The following is a 15495-nucleotide window of genomic DNA, read 5'->3' on the forward strand; positions in this document are numbered from 1 at the left end:
ATTGCACCCTCAGCAAGTTTGCAGATGACACTAAGCTAGGGGGAGTGGTAGATACCCTGGAAGGTAGAGACAGGATACACAGTGACCTGAACAAATTGGAGGATTGGGCCAAAAGAAATCAGATGAGGTTCAACAAGGACAAGTGCAGAGTCCTGCACTCAGGATGGAAGAATCCCATGCACAGCTACAGACTGGGGACCGAGGGGCTAGGCAGCAGTTCTGCAGAAAAGGACCTGGGGGTTACAGTGGATAAGAAGCTGGATATGAGTCAGCAGTGTGCCCAGGTTGCCAAGAAGGCTAATAGCATATTGGGCTGCATTAGGAGGAGCACTGCCAGCAGATCGAGAGAAGTGATTATTCCCCTCTATTAAGCATTGGTGAGGCTGAATTTGGAGTATTGTGTCCACTTTTGGGGCCTCCACTACAAAAAGGATGTGGAGAAGTTGGAGAGAGTCCAGCGGACAGCAACAAAAATGATTAGGGGGCTGGAGCACAAGACTTATGAGAAGAGGCTGAGGGAACTAGGCTTGTTTAGTCTGCAAAAGAGAAGAATGAGGAGGGTGGTGAAGCACTGGAATGGGTTACCTAGGGAGGTGGTGGAATCTCCATCTTTGGAGGCTTTTAAGTTGTGGCTTGACAAAGCCCTGGCTGGGATAATTTAGCTGAGGTTAGTCCTGCTTTGAGTAGGGGTTAGACTAGATGACCTCCTGAGGTCCCTTCCAACTCTAATCTTGATTCTATGATTCAAAGACACACTAGAGAACTTTTAGTGCGCTCCAGCAGAGTCCACACAGTCAGTTAGTGAGTGACACACTAATGTGCATTACCAAATATTTGTTTTCTATGTAAACTGTGATCACCTCACTCCTTAACCTTCCCCTTGGTTAAGATAAATAGATAGAGCTCCTTGAGACTATCACTAATAGGCATATTTTTAATTCTTTAATGAGTCTCATGTCTCTTCTGTAAATCCACTCCAATTTATCAACAAAATTACTTTACTTTTTAAATGTCTATAAATTGAACCTCATTGTTGTATATCCGTCTAAGCACACCAAGTGACTTATGTCTCTGCTGCCATTTTTACATGCCAAAAATTAGATGTAAAACTGAGCTAAAGCAATACTTCTGCTTCTGTACAACCAAAACAGGACTCCCACATGGTAGGGAAAAAGGGTACACTTTACTGGGGCCCAGAAGTCCTGGGGGGGCCCGGCCCAGGCTGCAACCCCCACTACCATGAGGAAAAAATTGAGGCTAAATAGTAGATCATGCCGTAGGATATTTATAGAAACTTATTTCCCTGTATCTATGTATCAATTGTCCAGATCTTGTGAGATTTGCTGGAGCCAATCAGAAGCAGTGATAAAGCAGTCTCAAGCAACATTCTGAACAGTGAGATGCTGGGCCTCCTGGCCCAGCCCAGGGCCTTCTCTAGAATAAAGCATGTGTGCTTGTACAGTTAGTCTCAAACTACAAGTCCCAGTTTGAGAGACAGAGTGAGAGCTTTGTCCCAGAGTTCCTTGTGCATAGGCAGGAGGGAGGGAGAGCTGGTGGGAGGGGCAAAGCAAAGCACTATAAAAGACAGTAGGAGCCAGTGCTGTTGTTTCTTCTGGTAGGATTTGCAGGCCCAAAATATATGTGAGTAAGTGTCTAATTCACTCACAGTCACACACACACGCATGCACCCTGTACTGCCATGTCTGGTGGTGGCTATAAATACAAATCAGGCAGCCAGAAACGTAAGGAGGTAAAAGAAAGGGAACTAAAAGAAGCTAACAGACACCAATCCTTCCTCCAGTTTTTCAAATCAGACAAGGCCTTTCTGCAGTCAGGCAATATACTAACTAGGAAAGCAGATGAACAAAATCAACATGAAAATGATTTCAATATAGAGACTGTGTCTGTGGCACTGGCAATTGATGACAAAGAAAAGCTGCCAGAACATGCATCATGTGACTCCAATCTAATGCTTGAAGATAGTCAGGCAGCATCACCATTAGCACCACCACATTCAGAAGGTTTACAAGAAGCAGGAGAGAGTAGTGCTGCACTATTTGATTCTTGTCTTTTCAAAGATCTAGTCTTGTGGCCTGAAAACATAATAGAACAATTTTTTGATGGATAGAATCTATCTTGTGTCCTGACTTTTGAAGAAATGCGGAAGCTAGCAAAGTCAATGCCAAAATATGTTGATGGGCATAATTTTTCTGAATTTCTTCTCAAATGTAAGACTTCCAACAAGAGAGAAAAGATACCAAGAGACTGGCTTTTTTGGAGTGCTACCAACCAAGCACCGTATTGTTTTCCATGTCGGCTGTTTCCTGAAAGGAAGCTTAAACAACACAGTATGCTGGCAAAAAATGAAGGGTATTCACCAATTGTGAAAAAATGGCAAACTATATACTGAACTTCCTGAACATGAAAAGAGCATAGACCATAAAACTTGCTACTGCCAGTGAAAGCAATTACAGCAGTCACTGTAAGGTGAACATGGAATGGACAGTGAGATTAAATAACAAACATTAACAAAAGCTACAAGATGGAAAGAAATATTGGAAAGATTGTTGGATTTTACCTTATTTCTTGCTCACGAGGTTTAGTATTCCAAGGAGATAATAATCTGATAGGTGACGCGCACAATGGTAACTTTCTTGGAACTCTATAGCTCTTTTGGCTAATTCATGATTATGCATTGAAAAAGGCCAGAAAAATAAAGCTTTAAAGTTAATTGGCCTAATTATAAAACATTTGTAGTCACATGGGTCCATTAGAATTAAAAAAAAAAAAAAAATCAAGACATTGATAGGATATACCACCTTTATAATGACCAAAAAGTTACAAAATAGTCAGCAAACTTTTAGGACTCTCAGGCTGGATGTTATGTTAAACAAAAATAACAAATGGGGGAGAGGGGAGGGCATTTTTCAGACATGTAGAATATGTAACAGTAATATCAGAATTCAAACTTTTTTCATGGCTCATGAGATTGAATGAAAACAAGGGAGGATATGTGTTCGTGTTACAATATATATATATATATATATATATATATATATATATATATATATATTTCCTTTTAGTTTTTACCAAAATTGCTTTTGAAATACAAGGCATTCAAAGATTATTTTCTACATCATTTTAAGTCTCTGAATATTTCAGTTTACTTCAAGATAATGGAAAGCTAGCATGAAATTCAATCACCTTTTCCAGCTCTTCCACACGTTTGTTCACATCAGCGAGCATCCATGTATCCTCACCTCGCAGCCGCTTGAGTTCTTTACGTTTCTCTTCCTTCTCATAGTCAGCTTTGGCCTAATATGAAGAAGGGGGAAAAGAAACAAATAGATTCTGAATGTTTAGATGAAATGATGCTGAAGTTATTAGGTTGCAATCTGGATTTGAACCAGGCGGTCCCACTTCTGAGAATAATTTAATTTTATTTAGAGGATGGCATTACAAAATATTGATTGACAATACGTTACTGGTAAATGGAATTAAAGACTACCCTATACCTAATACCATTTCCAGTGTGCTATAGTTTTGAAGTTGTGCCAGCAGTAACCCCAACCTAATTACACAAATAGAGCTACACTAATTTGTTTTCGCTCTGAAAATGTTTCTATTACTAGCCTCCGTTCATTTTCTCATGTGTTATAAGACTGATTTGACTTTCTATTCTTACTCATCCCATCTCTCAAAGGCCCCATTGGGTAGTTTTGGGCAATTGCTTTTCTACCCCCAAAGGATGGCTCGTATGGGAATTAGCTCAAATAGACAGCTGCTGAGAGAGAATTCTCCATGGTGGGCTCTCAGCTTTGGAATTCATTTCCACCATGTCCCGAACAGCCCAGATCTGTTGAACTGCAGGGCATACTACAAAACCCTTCTTTTTGACCTAGGCTTTTGGGAAGTAGAGGGTTAATGGCTGGGATGCATTGTTCTCCTCCTTGGTTTTGGAAAGATTGTTGGATTTATTTTTGTTTTTTATTCTGCAGATTTTAACATATGCAAAAGTACCTGTACTTTCAATAGATTTTTATGAATTACATAAATCTAAATTAATAAAATAGAAACTAATTAAATCATTGAGCCCTATCCTACAATTAGCTCATTTTAAATAAAAGCAAAAGGTCCAATTCATTTTAGAAGAGTAAAAGTATTTAACTAGAGTAGAATGCCATATTACACTATACTGTGGCAACTGCACTTTGCAAAGTTGCTTACTTCTTAAGAAAAATATCAATATGTTTCAACTAGATATGATTTAATACTAATCTGAACACATCTGGTAACCTAAGTCACAACATACAAGTCACCCTGTTTCAGCATTTCATTGCAAGCTGTAACCATAGCAAACTGCAGAGAGAACCTTTCAAGTCTCACCTTTACTATTTAATACTTGTTTTGTGGAAAAATTATAAAGCAAAAACTGGTTTTACTTTTTTGGTCTTGACCCTTTTTTTTAAATGTGAGTTGTTTTCATCATGCACTAATAGATTTTATACTAGTGTAATAAGAATGGATGCACAAGGTATTTCAGGGGATTAGGTAACCAACTCAGAGGCCTTCCTTTTTGCTTCAGACTATTAAATTCAGTCAGCTATTAATTCTCTATAAAGTACTACAATTTAAAGGTGTCATTGTTATAAGCCCTCCCACTAGAAAAATAATTATCTATTTTTTCTCCTCTGGGCTAGTTTCCTTTTGATAGAACCCAAAATGGACAATGCAGTGTGGCTAACTCCCACTGTTTTATCACGAGTCTTACAATATTTGGGGGGATTCTGAATGCCCCAGCTCTTGGAATCTTGTGATTAAATCAAAATCTGAACTTTAATTTAAAAAGTTTTTAGCCCTTGCGGTTGCAGATGAAAGCTTGAAAACATGACCCAAGTGCATACAAAAGATTAAAAAAACAGAAGGCAAACATTACCAAAAATTCATATTTTTAAAAAATTCATAAGTCAATCTCATGATTTTTGAACACTTGGGGTTGGCAAAGCTGGAAATGACAAAAATAATTAGAAATGAAATGAGAAAGTTAAAGGAAATACAACCGAAGTGTATGCCTTTTCCCAACTCAGTCACCATCCAAAGCAGCTAATCATAGGAGAACATTTTTGCACCCTTTACTTTCTTGGACAGCCTTCTTCCACAACCCAAGAAGTGAACAAAATAATTCTGCACAAAACACTAAATCATTCTGGACATGGGGATGCCTCCAATCTAGAAATCTCTGGCACAAACTTTGATAATTATGAATTAAAGTCCACAAATATTACAATTTAAAAGTTTTCCTAAAGTCAAAGCGGCAAACAACTTGAGCACTGTCAAGACAGCATTTTAGGGCTTTAACAACATTACATTGCACCACAACTTCTTCTCAGAAGTCTTAGAACAAAATCAAGGCAAAACGGTGGCCATTCACAAGATTCAGCAAAACATGGAATCCGTAGATAGATAACCAGAGGTCTATTTCATAAGATATGCACCTAAACCTTGTTCAGCAACCATGCCCCAAAAAGACACTCCCCACTCGACCACCACAGTCTAAGAGCTTGTTATGCATAAAATGCTACAATGGCCCAGCTACACCGGTACAGCTGAGCCATTGTAGCGCTTCAATGAAGACACTACCTATATCGACAGGGGGGTCCTCCCATTGGTGCAGGTACTACACCTCCCCGAAAGGCAATAATTAGATCAACTGGAGAACTGTCCTATAGACCTAGCACAGTCTACACCCAGAGGTTAAGTCAGTTAACTACATCACTCAGGGGTGTGGATTTTTCCTGAGTGACATAGTTATAATGACCAACTCATTGATGCAATCAGTTTCCAGGGCATAAAGGGTAGGTAGCTTCACATGATAATAACCCCCCCCCCCCCTTCCACCTCCCCCCTCCTTTTTTTTTTTTTTTAAAACAAAGACCCTTCCCAACAGACCTTAATTTAATTCAGAGATAACCTTCTGAATAAAGATAGAAGGACTAAAGTTTTAAAAACCACTTCACATTACTGAAAAATTATATGCAAGAGGTCAACAGGAAAAGGTAGCCAACACCCTCTGGGCTTGATGTAGAAATTACAGGGCCTGTGTTATATATAGGAAGTCAGACTAATTGATCATTGTGGTTCTGTGGGTGATCAATTTTAAAATTGATGCAAAAAAACATTAGTAAAATTATAGTAATTTATTCTTATGTTACGTAATTACAAACTTGCCTGTGCCTTTACTAAATTTTAAGAGAGAGTTACTTTCATACATGATGTTTGGAGAATATAACTCATATACTTACATTTTTGGTTACTTATCTAATAAAATGACATGTCAAGCTAAGGAAATTCCAAGGAAGAGTCTGCTTTCTGTCAGCCAGTAACATTGGCTGCTGTTTACTTCTGTCGGCAGGCAGTGCTCCACCCTAGCTCCCAACCCACCGACCATGGTGATGAAGAACCAGTATGCTGCTCTGGCAACTAGGCATGAGGAATTGCCCCCGAAGGTGGAGGAGGAGAAGCCATGTACCCTCAGGGATGAGAGGATTGCAGCCCCCACTCCCAGGAGAAAACATAGGGTAGTGGTGGTTGCTAACTTGCTTCTGAGAGGGACAGAGGCACCTATCTGTCAGCCTGACATGGCATCCCGGGAAGTATGCTGCCTGCCAGGGACCTGGCTGTATTCAAGATGTTACAGAGGGATTGTTGAGGATCATCCGGTCCTCTGACTACTACCCCATGCTATTCATCCATGTGGGCACTAATGATACTATGAGGTCTGACCCTGAGCAGATCAGAAGTGACTACAGGGCTCTGGGAATAAAAGTGAAGGAGCTGGGGGCACAGGTGTTGTTCCCTTCGAGCCTTCTGGTCAAGGATAGGAGTGCAGGCAGAGACAGATGCATCCTGGAGGTGAATGCATGGCTGTGCAGATGATGTCGTCAGGAGGGCTTCGGCTTCCTTGACCACAGGATGTTGTTCCAGGAAGAAGGACAACTAAGCAGAGATGGAGGTTCACGTATCAAGGAAGGAGAAAAAGTATCTTGGATATAGACTACCTAACCTAGTGAGCAGGACTTTAAACTAGGTTTGATGGGGGCAAGAGACAAAAGCCACAGGTAAGTCAAAAACATGGAGACCTGGGAGAGAGGGTTGGAATCTGGAGAGAGCATGGACCATTATACCATTATAACAGGGACAAGGGAGAGACAAGAGGGAACACAGAGGGGAAATCAAATCAGTATCTTAGATGTCTGTATATTAATGCAAGAAGTATGGAGAACAAACAGGAAGAACTAGAAATACTAGTGAATAAACAAAGCTATAACACAGTTGGCATCACAGAAACTTGGTTGAATAATAAACGTGACTGGAATATTGATACAGAAGGGTACAGCTTACTCAGGAAGGGCAGGCAGGGAAAAAAAGGGAGGAAATGTTGCCTTGTATATCAAACATGTATACAGCTGGACTGAGGTTGAAATGGAAATAGGATACAGACTTGATGAAAGTCTCAGTTAAAAAAAAAAAAAAAAAAAAAAAGAGGTAAAAATATGGGTGATGTCATGGTAGGGGTCTACTATAGACCATCTAACCAGGAAGAAGAGGTGGATGATGCATTTTTTAAACAACTAACAAAATCATCCAAAGAACTGGACTTGATGGTGATGGAGGACTTTAATTACACAGTCATCTGTTGGGGAAAAAATACAGCAGGGCACAGATTATCCAACAAATTTTTGGAATGCATTGGAGACAACTTTTTATTTCAGAAGGTGGAAAAAAGCAACTAGAGGAAAGGCTGTTCTAGATTACTTTGACAAATAGGGAGGAACTGATTGAGAATTTGAAAGCAGAAGGCAGCTTGGATGAAAGTGATCAAGAAATGACCGAGTTCATGATTCTAAGGAATGGTAGGAAGGAAAACAGTAAAATAAAGATAACAGATTTCAAAGATGGCAGACTTTAGAAAACTCAGGGAATTGGTAGGTAAGATCCCATGGGAAGCATGTCTAAAGGGAAAAATAGTTTGAGAGAATTGGCAGTTTTTCAATGAGACATTATTAAGGACACAAGAGCAGAACTATTCCACTACATAGGAAAAATAGGAAGTATGACAAGACACCACCCTCATTTAACCAGGAGATCATCGATGATCTGAAATTCAAAAGAGTCCTACAAAAAAAAGAGGAAAGTAGGTCAAATTACAAAAGGATGAATATAAACAAACAACCCAAGAATATAAGGACAAAATCAGAAAGGCCAAGGCACAAAATGAGCCAGCTAGAGACAAAGGGTAATAAGGAAACATTCTACAAATACATTAGAATCAAGAGGAAGACCAAGGATAGGGTAGACCGTTACTCAATGGGGGAGGGGGCCAAGACTAACAGAAAATATGAAAATGACAGAATGTGTTAAATGACTTTTTGTCTCAGTTTTCACTGAAAAGGTTAGTACTGATTAGATATCTAACATAGTGAACACCAGTGAAAAGGAGGTAGTAACGGAGGCTAAAATAGGGAAAGAACAAATTAAAAATTACTTAGACAAGTTAGATGTCTTCAGGTTGGAAGGGCCTGATGAAATACATCCTAGAATACTCAAAGAGCTGACTGAGGAGATATTTGAGCCATTAGTGATTATCTTCAAAAACTCATGCAAGACAGGAGGACTAGAACAGGGCAAATATAGTGCCAGTTTATAAAAAGGGGAATAAGGACAACCCAGGGAATTACAAACCAGTCAGCTTAACTTCAGTACCTAGAAAGATAATGGACCAAATAATAAAGCAATCAATTTCCAAACACCTCGAAGATAATAAGGTGAGAAGTAACAGTTAACATGGATTTGTCAAGAACAAATTATGTGAAACCAACCTAATAGTGTTCTTTGATAGGGTAACAAGTTATGTGAATGGGGGTGGGAGTAGTAGATGTGGTATATCTTGACATTAGTAAGACTTTTGATTCTCGCAAGACCTTCTCATAAACAAACTAGGGAAATACAACGTAGATGGAGCTACTATAAAGGTGGATGCATAACTGGTTGGGAAACCATTCCCTGAGAGTAGTTATCAGTGGTTCACAATCATGCTGGAAGAGCACATCAAGAGATTCCTGATGTGATCGGTCCTGGGTCCAGTTCTGTTCAATATCTTGATAAATGATTTACATAATGGCTCTTGTAAAGTTTGCAGATGATACTATGTTGGGAGGGGCTGCAAGCGCTTTGGAGGATAGGATTAAAATTCAAAATGATCCGGACAAACTAAAGAAATGGTTTGAAGTAAATAGGAGGAAATTAAGGACAAATGCAAAGTACTCCACTTAGGAAGGAACAATCAATTGCACACATACAAAATGGAAAATGGCTGCCTAGAAAGGAGTACTGTGGAAGGGATCTTGGGGTTATAATGGATCACAAGCAAAATATGAGTCAACAGTGTAATACTGTTGCATAAAAAGCAACATCATTCTGGGATTTATTAGCAGGAGTGTTGTAAACAAGACATGAGAAATAATTATTCCGCTCTACTCTGTGCTGATAAGGCCTCAATAGGAGTATTGTGTCCAGTTCTGGGGGGAGCCACATTTCAGGAAAGATGTGGACAAACTGGAGAAAGTCCAGAGGAGAGCAACAAAAATGATTAAAGGTCTAGAAAACATGACCTAGAAGACAGACTGAAAAAAAAATGGGTTTGTTTAGTCTGGAGAAGAGAAGTCTGAAGGGGAGGACATAAGTTTTCAAATACATCAAAGGTTGTTACAAGGAGGAGGGAGAAAAATTGTTCTCATTAACCTCTGAGGATAACACAAGACGCAATGGGCTTAAATTGCAGCAAGGAAAGTTTATGTTGGGTATTAGAAAACACTTCCTAGCTGTTAGGGTATCACTGAACACTGGAATAAATTGCCTATGGAGGTTATGGAATCTCTGTCATTGAAGATTTTTAAGAACAGATTAGACAGACACTGGTCAGGAATGGTCTAGTTATTACTTGGCCCTGCCTTGAGTGCAGGGAACTGGAGTACATGACCTCTCAAGGTCCTTTCCAGCCCTTCACTTCTATGATTCCATGTTCTTATCTAAGACACCACACTGGTATAGAGATGACCTTGATCTCCAGAAAACAGTTTGTAGGCCTGAATGTAAGAATGTTCTTTATTCAGGATCAAAGAGAAGTGATGCTTAGAGATGTTCTGAGAGCTATAACTATGCTGTCTTCATATGTGGAATCTACTAAGGCATGTAAAAAATCCATGTGGCTAAAACAGTGAGAGTCACATTCTTGAATTAGCAATAAGACAGACACTTATTAAGATAAGGTTCCTACCATTTCCTGTTCCTCTAGACCAGTGGTTCCTAAGCTGTGGCCTGTGGGGGTCTTTCAAAGTCACCAGCTGCTCCTAGGAAGGAGGACCCAGGCGGAGCATGTTGCCACGGGGCTACAAGACCAGTGCAGAGTCCTTACTGCAGCCAAGGAGATGGGAGATCAGCAGTCTTCTGATGTTCCCATCTACAATCTGGACTGGTATATCACTGTGTCATCCCAATCCCCCACTCCTGGAGCACATCACATTCTGCTTTGCTGCGTGAACCCCTACCCCTCGGCAGCTCATGCACAGACACCAGCAAGCAAGTTGCCCCCCTGACTCAGTGAGTGAGTGCCTCTAGCCAGATATGATCCCCAGTCAATATCCCCAGTCCCAGATGCAACCCTAGGAATTGCCATTTTACAGGGTTCAGTGCTGCCCACTGGACTCTGCAAGCTTGTATGTTCATCAATTTATCAAATAAATTGATATGCACCAGCTCTGTCACTTTAAATGACGTTTCCACACACACAAAGCACATGCACTGCTTTAGATGAAACAAAAATAAGTTTATTAAGTACAGAAAGATGTTAAGGGATTATAAACCAAAGGAAAGCAGGTCAGATTTAATCAAAAGTAAAAAAATCACATTCTAAACTAAGCTTAACACTTTCAGTAACCTCACAGTCTTAGATAGTTCTCACCACAGGATGTTTGGTTAGTCTCCAGCCAGGCTCTCCCCTGTGATCAATGCTTCAGTTGCTTGATATTGTCCGTAGCTGGATTGCAAGAAACAGAGAGAGCAAGAACCCAAAATGTCCCCCCTTTTTCAAATGTCTCTGTGGCCCCCTTTGGGGCCTCACCTCCCCCCTTCGGGGTCAGGTGACCAACAGTATTCCTGCATGGTCTTCTCGCCATCCTGAGTCAATGAGCATCACCTTACCAGATGCTGATCTCCCGTCCCCCTGGCTGCAGATGGGAACCATTGCCTACCGACCCAAGTGGAGCGCACAGGGCTACAGGACGCAACCAGTTTCCCTGCTGCAGCCAGGGGGATGGGAGATCAGCAAGGAGGCAGCCTCCTCACTGAATTCCTTCCATCTGGCTACAGTGGGGGGAGGAATGCTGGAGGAGCAGCCAGGACCCACAATGCTTGAGGAGAGACAGGACTCTAAAAAATCAGTGCATTCTGGTTTGGCCTGCACTTAGCAGGCCACCTACCACGACTTAGCTGCCAGGCCATGTGCTTCAGTGTGTAGTGACAATCACTCATCTACACTACTGCTTTGTCTGAGTGTGTGACACACAGTAATTTGTAGGTGTAAAATAGTGAATGTAAAAATGAACACACAAAATCAAAAAAGTAAAAGTCAGAGGATAGTACAGCTGCAAATGTATCTTGCCGTGAATTTAATAGCGAGTGGAAAGAAAAATACACGTTTAAGATGGGAGGTGGCAGAAAACTAGTCTGTTTGGTTTGTAGATTTTATGTTGAAAAAATACAACTTGGAATGGCACTACAGCACTAATCAAACAGACCTTGAGGTGAAATATCCAAGCAGCTCTGATGTACAGCAGGAGTACATTGCCCGGAAAGGGAGTGCACTGAGCAGTCAGCAGTCATTATTTGTGAGTAAACATGAGAAAAACAGACGTACAGTTGTTGCTTCCTATGAGGTGGCTCTATTATTGGCCAGAAAAAAGAAGCCTTTTACAGATGGAGAAGAAATCGTGAAGCCCATCCTAAAAATAGCAGCCAGAATGTTGAGCGACAAGCAGGTCGAGACCAAATTTAAAGATATACCTCTGTCAAATAACACTATAACAAGACGTGTTGAACAGCTTGTTGAGAATCTCAATGATCAAGTGGCTTTTCATGCCTCAAACTGCAAGTTCTTTTCACTGGCTATGGATGAATCTAATGATATCTCTGATATGGCACAGGTCACAATTTTTATTCAAGCTGTCAGTAAAAATTTTGAGGTCATTGAAGAGCTGGTTGGGCTTCAGTCAATGCACGCCACCATAAAAGGGAGAGCCTGCCCTGAAGACATGCGTGGAAAGAAATAATCTGGACTGGGGAAAGCAGGATAGCATCTGCACAGATGATTCACCTGTGCTGACAGGCAGACACGTCTTTCTCTGCTGGAGCAGTTTCTTGAACGACTGCTGTTAAAGTACCATTGCATCATTCATCAAGAGGCATTGTGTGGAAAAAGTTTGAATCTCAAGCCTGTGATGGATGTAGTGCTGAAATGTGTGAATAAAATTCACGCCAGGGCTTTAAATAGGCAAGAACACAGACAATTTCTTCTTGATTTGGAAGAGTATGATGAACTGTTGTTGCACTGTGAGGTCCGATGGCTGTCAAAAGGTAAAGTTCTTTCTCACTTCTGGGAATTGAAGAATAGCTTCAGTTTCTGACAGAAATCGATGAGTTGAGTATGGGATGTGCATGTCTTGCAGACAGTGACTGGCTGAATGATTTGGCATTCTTAATCGATATTACTGATCACCAGAATACTTTGAATCTGAAGCTTCAGGGAAGCAATAAACTCTTCATAAATGTGTGTCATGATGTTTCTTCCTTTAAAATGGGGCTTCAGCTGTTTATTGGTCAGCTAGTTTACAGAAAGTTTTACAATTTTGAGCATCTGAGCGAGAGATCAGTGTACAATGGACTTGACATAGACAAGAATAAGACTAAAGTTGAGGCACGATTGTAAGTTTTTCAGTTCCAATTAAGACAGTTTGAAGCAGAGGAGAACAACATGGCTCTCTTTACAAATCCATTTGTGTTTCCCAATGACAAGATTGGTTCACTAGGAGAAACTGCACCCGGAAATTATAGATCTGAAGTGCAACACTGCCCTGAAGGTCTAATTTACCGAACTTCCAGCCCTTCCCACTGAGGCAGATATGACTTCATTTTGGTGAATGCTTCCAGTGACTGAATTCGGACATTTGCATTCTTTTGCTCAGCATTATGTTTGCTGCTTTGGCAGTACCTATCAGTGCGAGCAAACATTTTCTGCGATTAAACTGATCAAAAACAGAAATCGTGCCCACCTTACAGACACAAATTTGGGTGGTCTGATGATACTGGCGACCACAGACCTGAAGCCAAACATTGACAAGTTAGCTTCTGATCTTCAGCCACAGAAGTCGCATTGGATTAGAGGTGCATGAACTGGACATAAAAACAGTTACAAAGTTACAATGTAACAGTTTAATTTTTTTTAATTTGCTTTGCACTAAATGTTTACTTTAAATATGTAGTTATTTGTAGTCCTTAATGGTATATACGTCAATACATTTTTTATGAATTGATAGACTGGTGGCCCTTCAGGATTGTAAAAATAACATTTGTGACCCTCGAGCCAAAAAGGCTGGGAACCACTGTTCTAGACAATAACTTTTTAGAGACAGAATATGGGTGAGGTAATATGTTCTATTGGACCAACTTCTGTTGGTGGAAGAGACAAGCTTTTGAGCTTCACAGAGCTCCACAGACCAGGACACATCAACTCAAAGTAGCATCAGACTCTAACAGAACAACAAATGCAAAACCTGCAGACATATCTCCACTACTACGATCAACACACCAATGGCACAAATAACCTAGAGATGGACTTGCTGATTGTTTGCCTCTACAGTGGAGAAATACTGTCTGTCTTGCCTAAGACGGCAAAAAAAAATAGTATGCTTACTCTCTATTCCATCTTGCTTTTAATCAAGAATGGAACACTGCTACAGCAACAGCTCATCTTCTTGCCCTTTTGGCAGACTATCTGCATCCACCGTTGGAGAACTAGGACTATCCCCTTCCCACTGAACCTCCACCCACATCCTGAGGAGTGGCCATCATGCTTTCAACTAAGGAGGATTTGTAATAAAGACCTTTGCAATTGATACTACTTCTCAACTGACTAAGTAATCAATACTGGAAAACATAAAACTGTCTCCCTTACTCCTCAAATAGTTGAACATACTATAATCACAGCTCTTTTTAGGGATGGGGTGTGAAAGGGAGAAATCTAGGGTATCTAGCAACATTTCACACTTCCTAATGGCCAGCGGTTTCTGTAAAGGCATATTAAGATTAAAGTTCAATGCTACAGTAGATATTTTAGGATTGTCACTATAAAACTGACATTTTGAAATTGACATGGGAAAATTGCCTTTCAGAACTTTTTAATAAAACAGCAAATTTTACAAGTTTTTAAAGCAGAAGCTCAACCTTCTCCATCTCACCTTTTACCAATTATTTAAACAGCACCACAGATATTGCTAACAAGCTTCATACTTAACAACTGTTTATTCCTTCCGTGGTCTATTTCCCACATTCTGACATTTTCACCACCTATATTATGAGCTGTGAAAAACTGCTTCTAAATTTTAGTTTATTTTTACCATTGAGACAATTTATCAATATATGAAATTTCAAGGGAACAAAAGGATCAACATAGATCGCACACATTCATAATCAATAAATATATTGGGTATATAAACCAGAAGACTTTCACCTTTGTTTAAAATCAAATAATGATTTATAATGGGGTGTTTTTCCCTAAACATCAATGTACCCAGTAGTCCATAAAAAGAGGTGCCCACTATTACAACAAATGGCCCATTTCCATCAAAAATACAAAATGAAAAACACTGTAAAACTGAAATATTTCAACTGAAAATAACTAGCTGGCTGGAAAAATCTAGATTACTACCATCTTCTCCTTAGACATTATTACAGAGCAAACATGTCAACAGTATATTTAAAAAACTAATTTATATAATTTGGGTGAGCTTTCAAAGAGCCTTTGACAAAGTCTCTCAACTAGAGGCTATTTAAAAGATTAATCAATCATGTGGTGACAGGCAACGTGTATGATGTATTAGGAACTGGCTGCTTTTTTCAAAGGCTCCCAGGGAAGTCAAGCAACAAAGCCATGGTTGAGCACTCATTTTTATTCCTTTCATCTCTCCCGTCTTCAAGCTACCTTCTCTCTTTTCCTCCCCACTGCCTCTGCCTCTTCTTTAGCCCCCTATCCCCTCTTACATTTCCTATCATTTCTAGCATGTCAGCATTCTTTTTTTCTTTCTCCTTTGTTTACTTTCTTCCACTCTTCTCTTTTACTTTGTGTTCCTGATTCCTACTCCACTGTTAATCACCCTCTATAAT

General features: G+C 40.0%; 1 protein-coding gene across 2 annotated transcripts in view; it reads right to left on the bottom strand.

The window, feature by feature from the left end:
* The window catches only part of CWF19L2 (CWF19 like cell cycle control factor 2), a 176970-nt gene that overhangs the window by 144932 nt on the left and 16543 nt on the right, over nucleotides 1-15495 (bottom strand). For both annotated transcript variants that reach the window (XM_067562792.1, XM_067562793.1), the window contains exon 2: nucleotides 3205-3315. In XM_067562792.1, the coding sequence (XP_067418893.1) occupies nucleotides 3205-3315 (111 nt within the window). The remainder of the gene's footprint in view (nucleotides 1-3204; nucleotides 3316-15495) is intronic.

This window comes from Emydura macquarii, unplaced genomic scaffold (assembly GCF_026122565.2).
Source record: "Emydura macquarii macquarii isolate MOO-44397 ecotype Brisbane River unplaced genomic scaffold, CSIRO-AGI_Emac_v2 contig_2473, whole genome shotgun sequence".
In the NCBI taxonomy this organism is placed as follows: domain Eukaryota; kingdom Metazoa; phylum Chordata; order Testudines; family Chelidae; genus Emydura; species Emydura macquarii.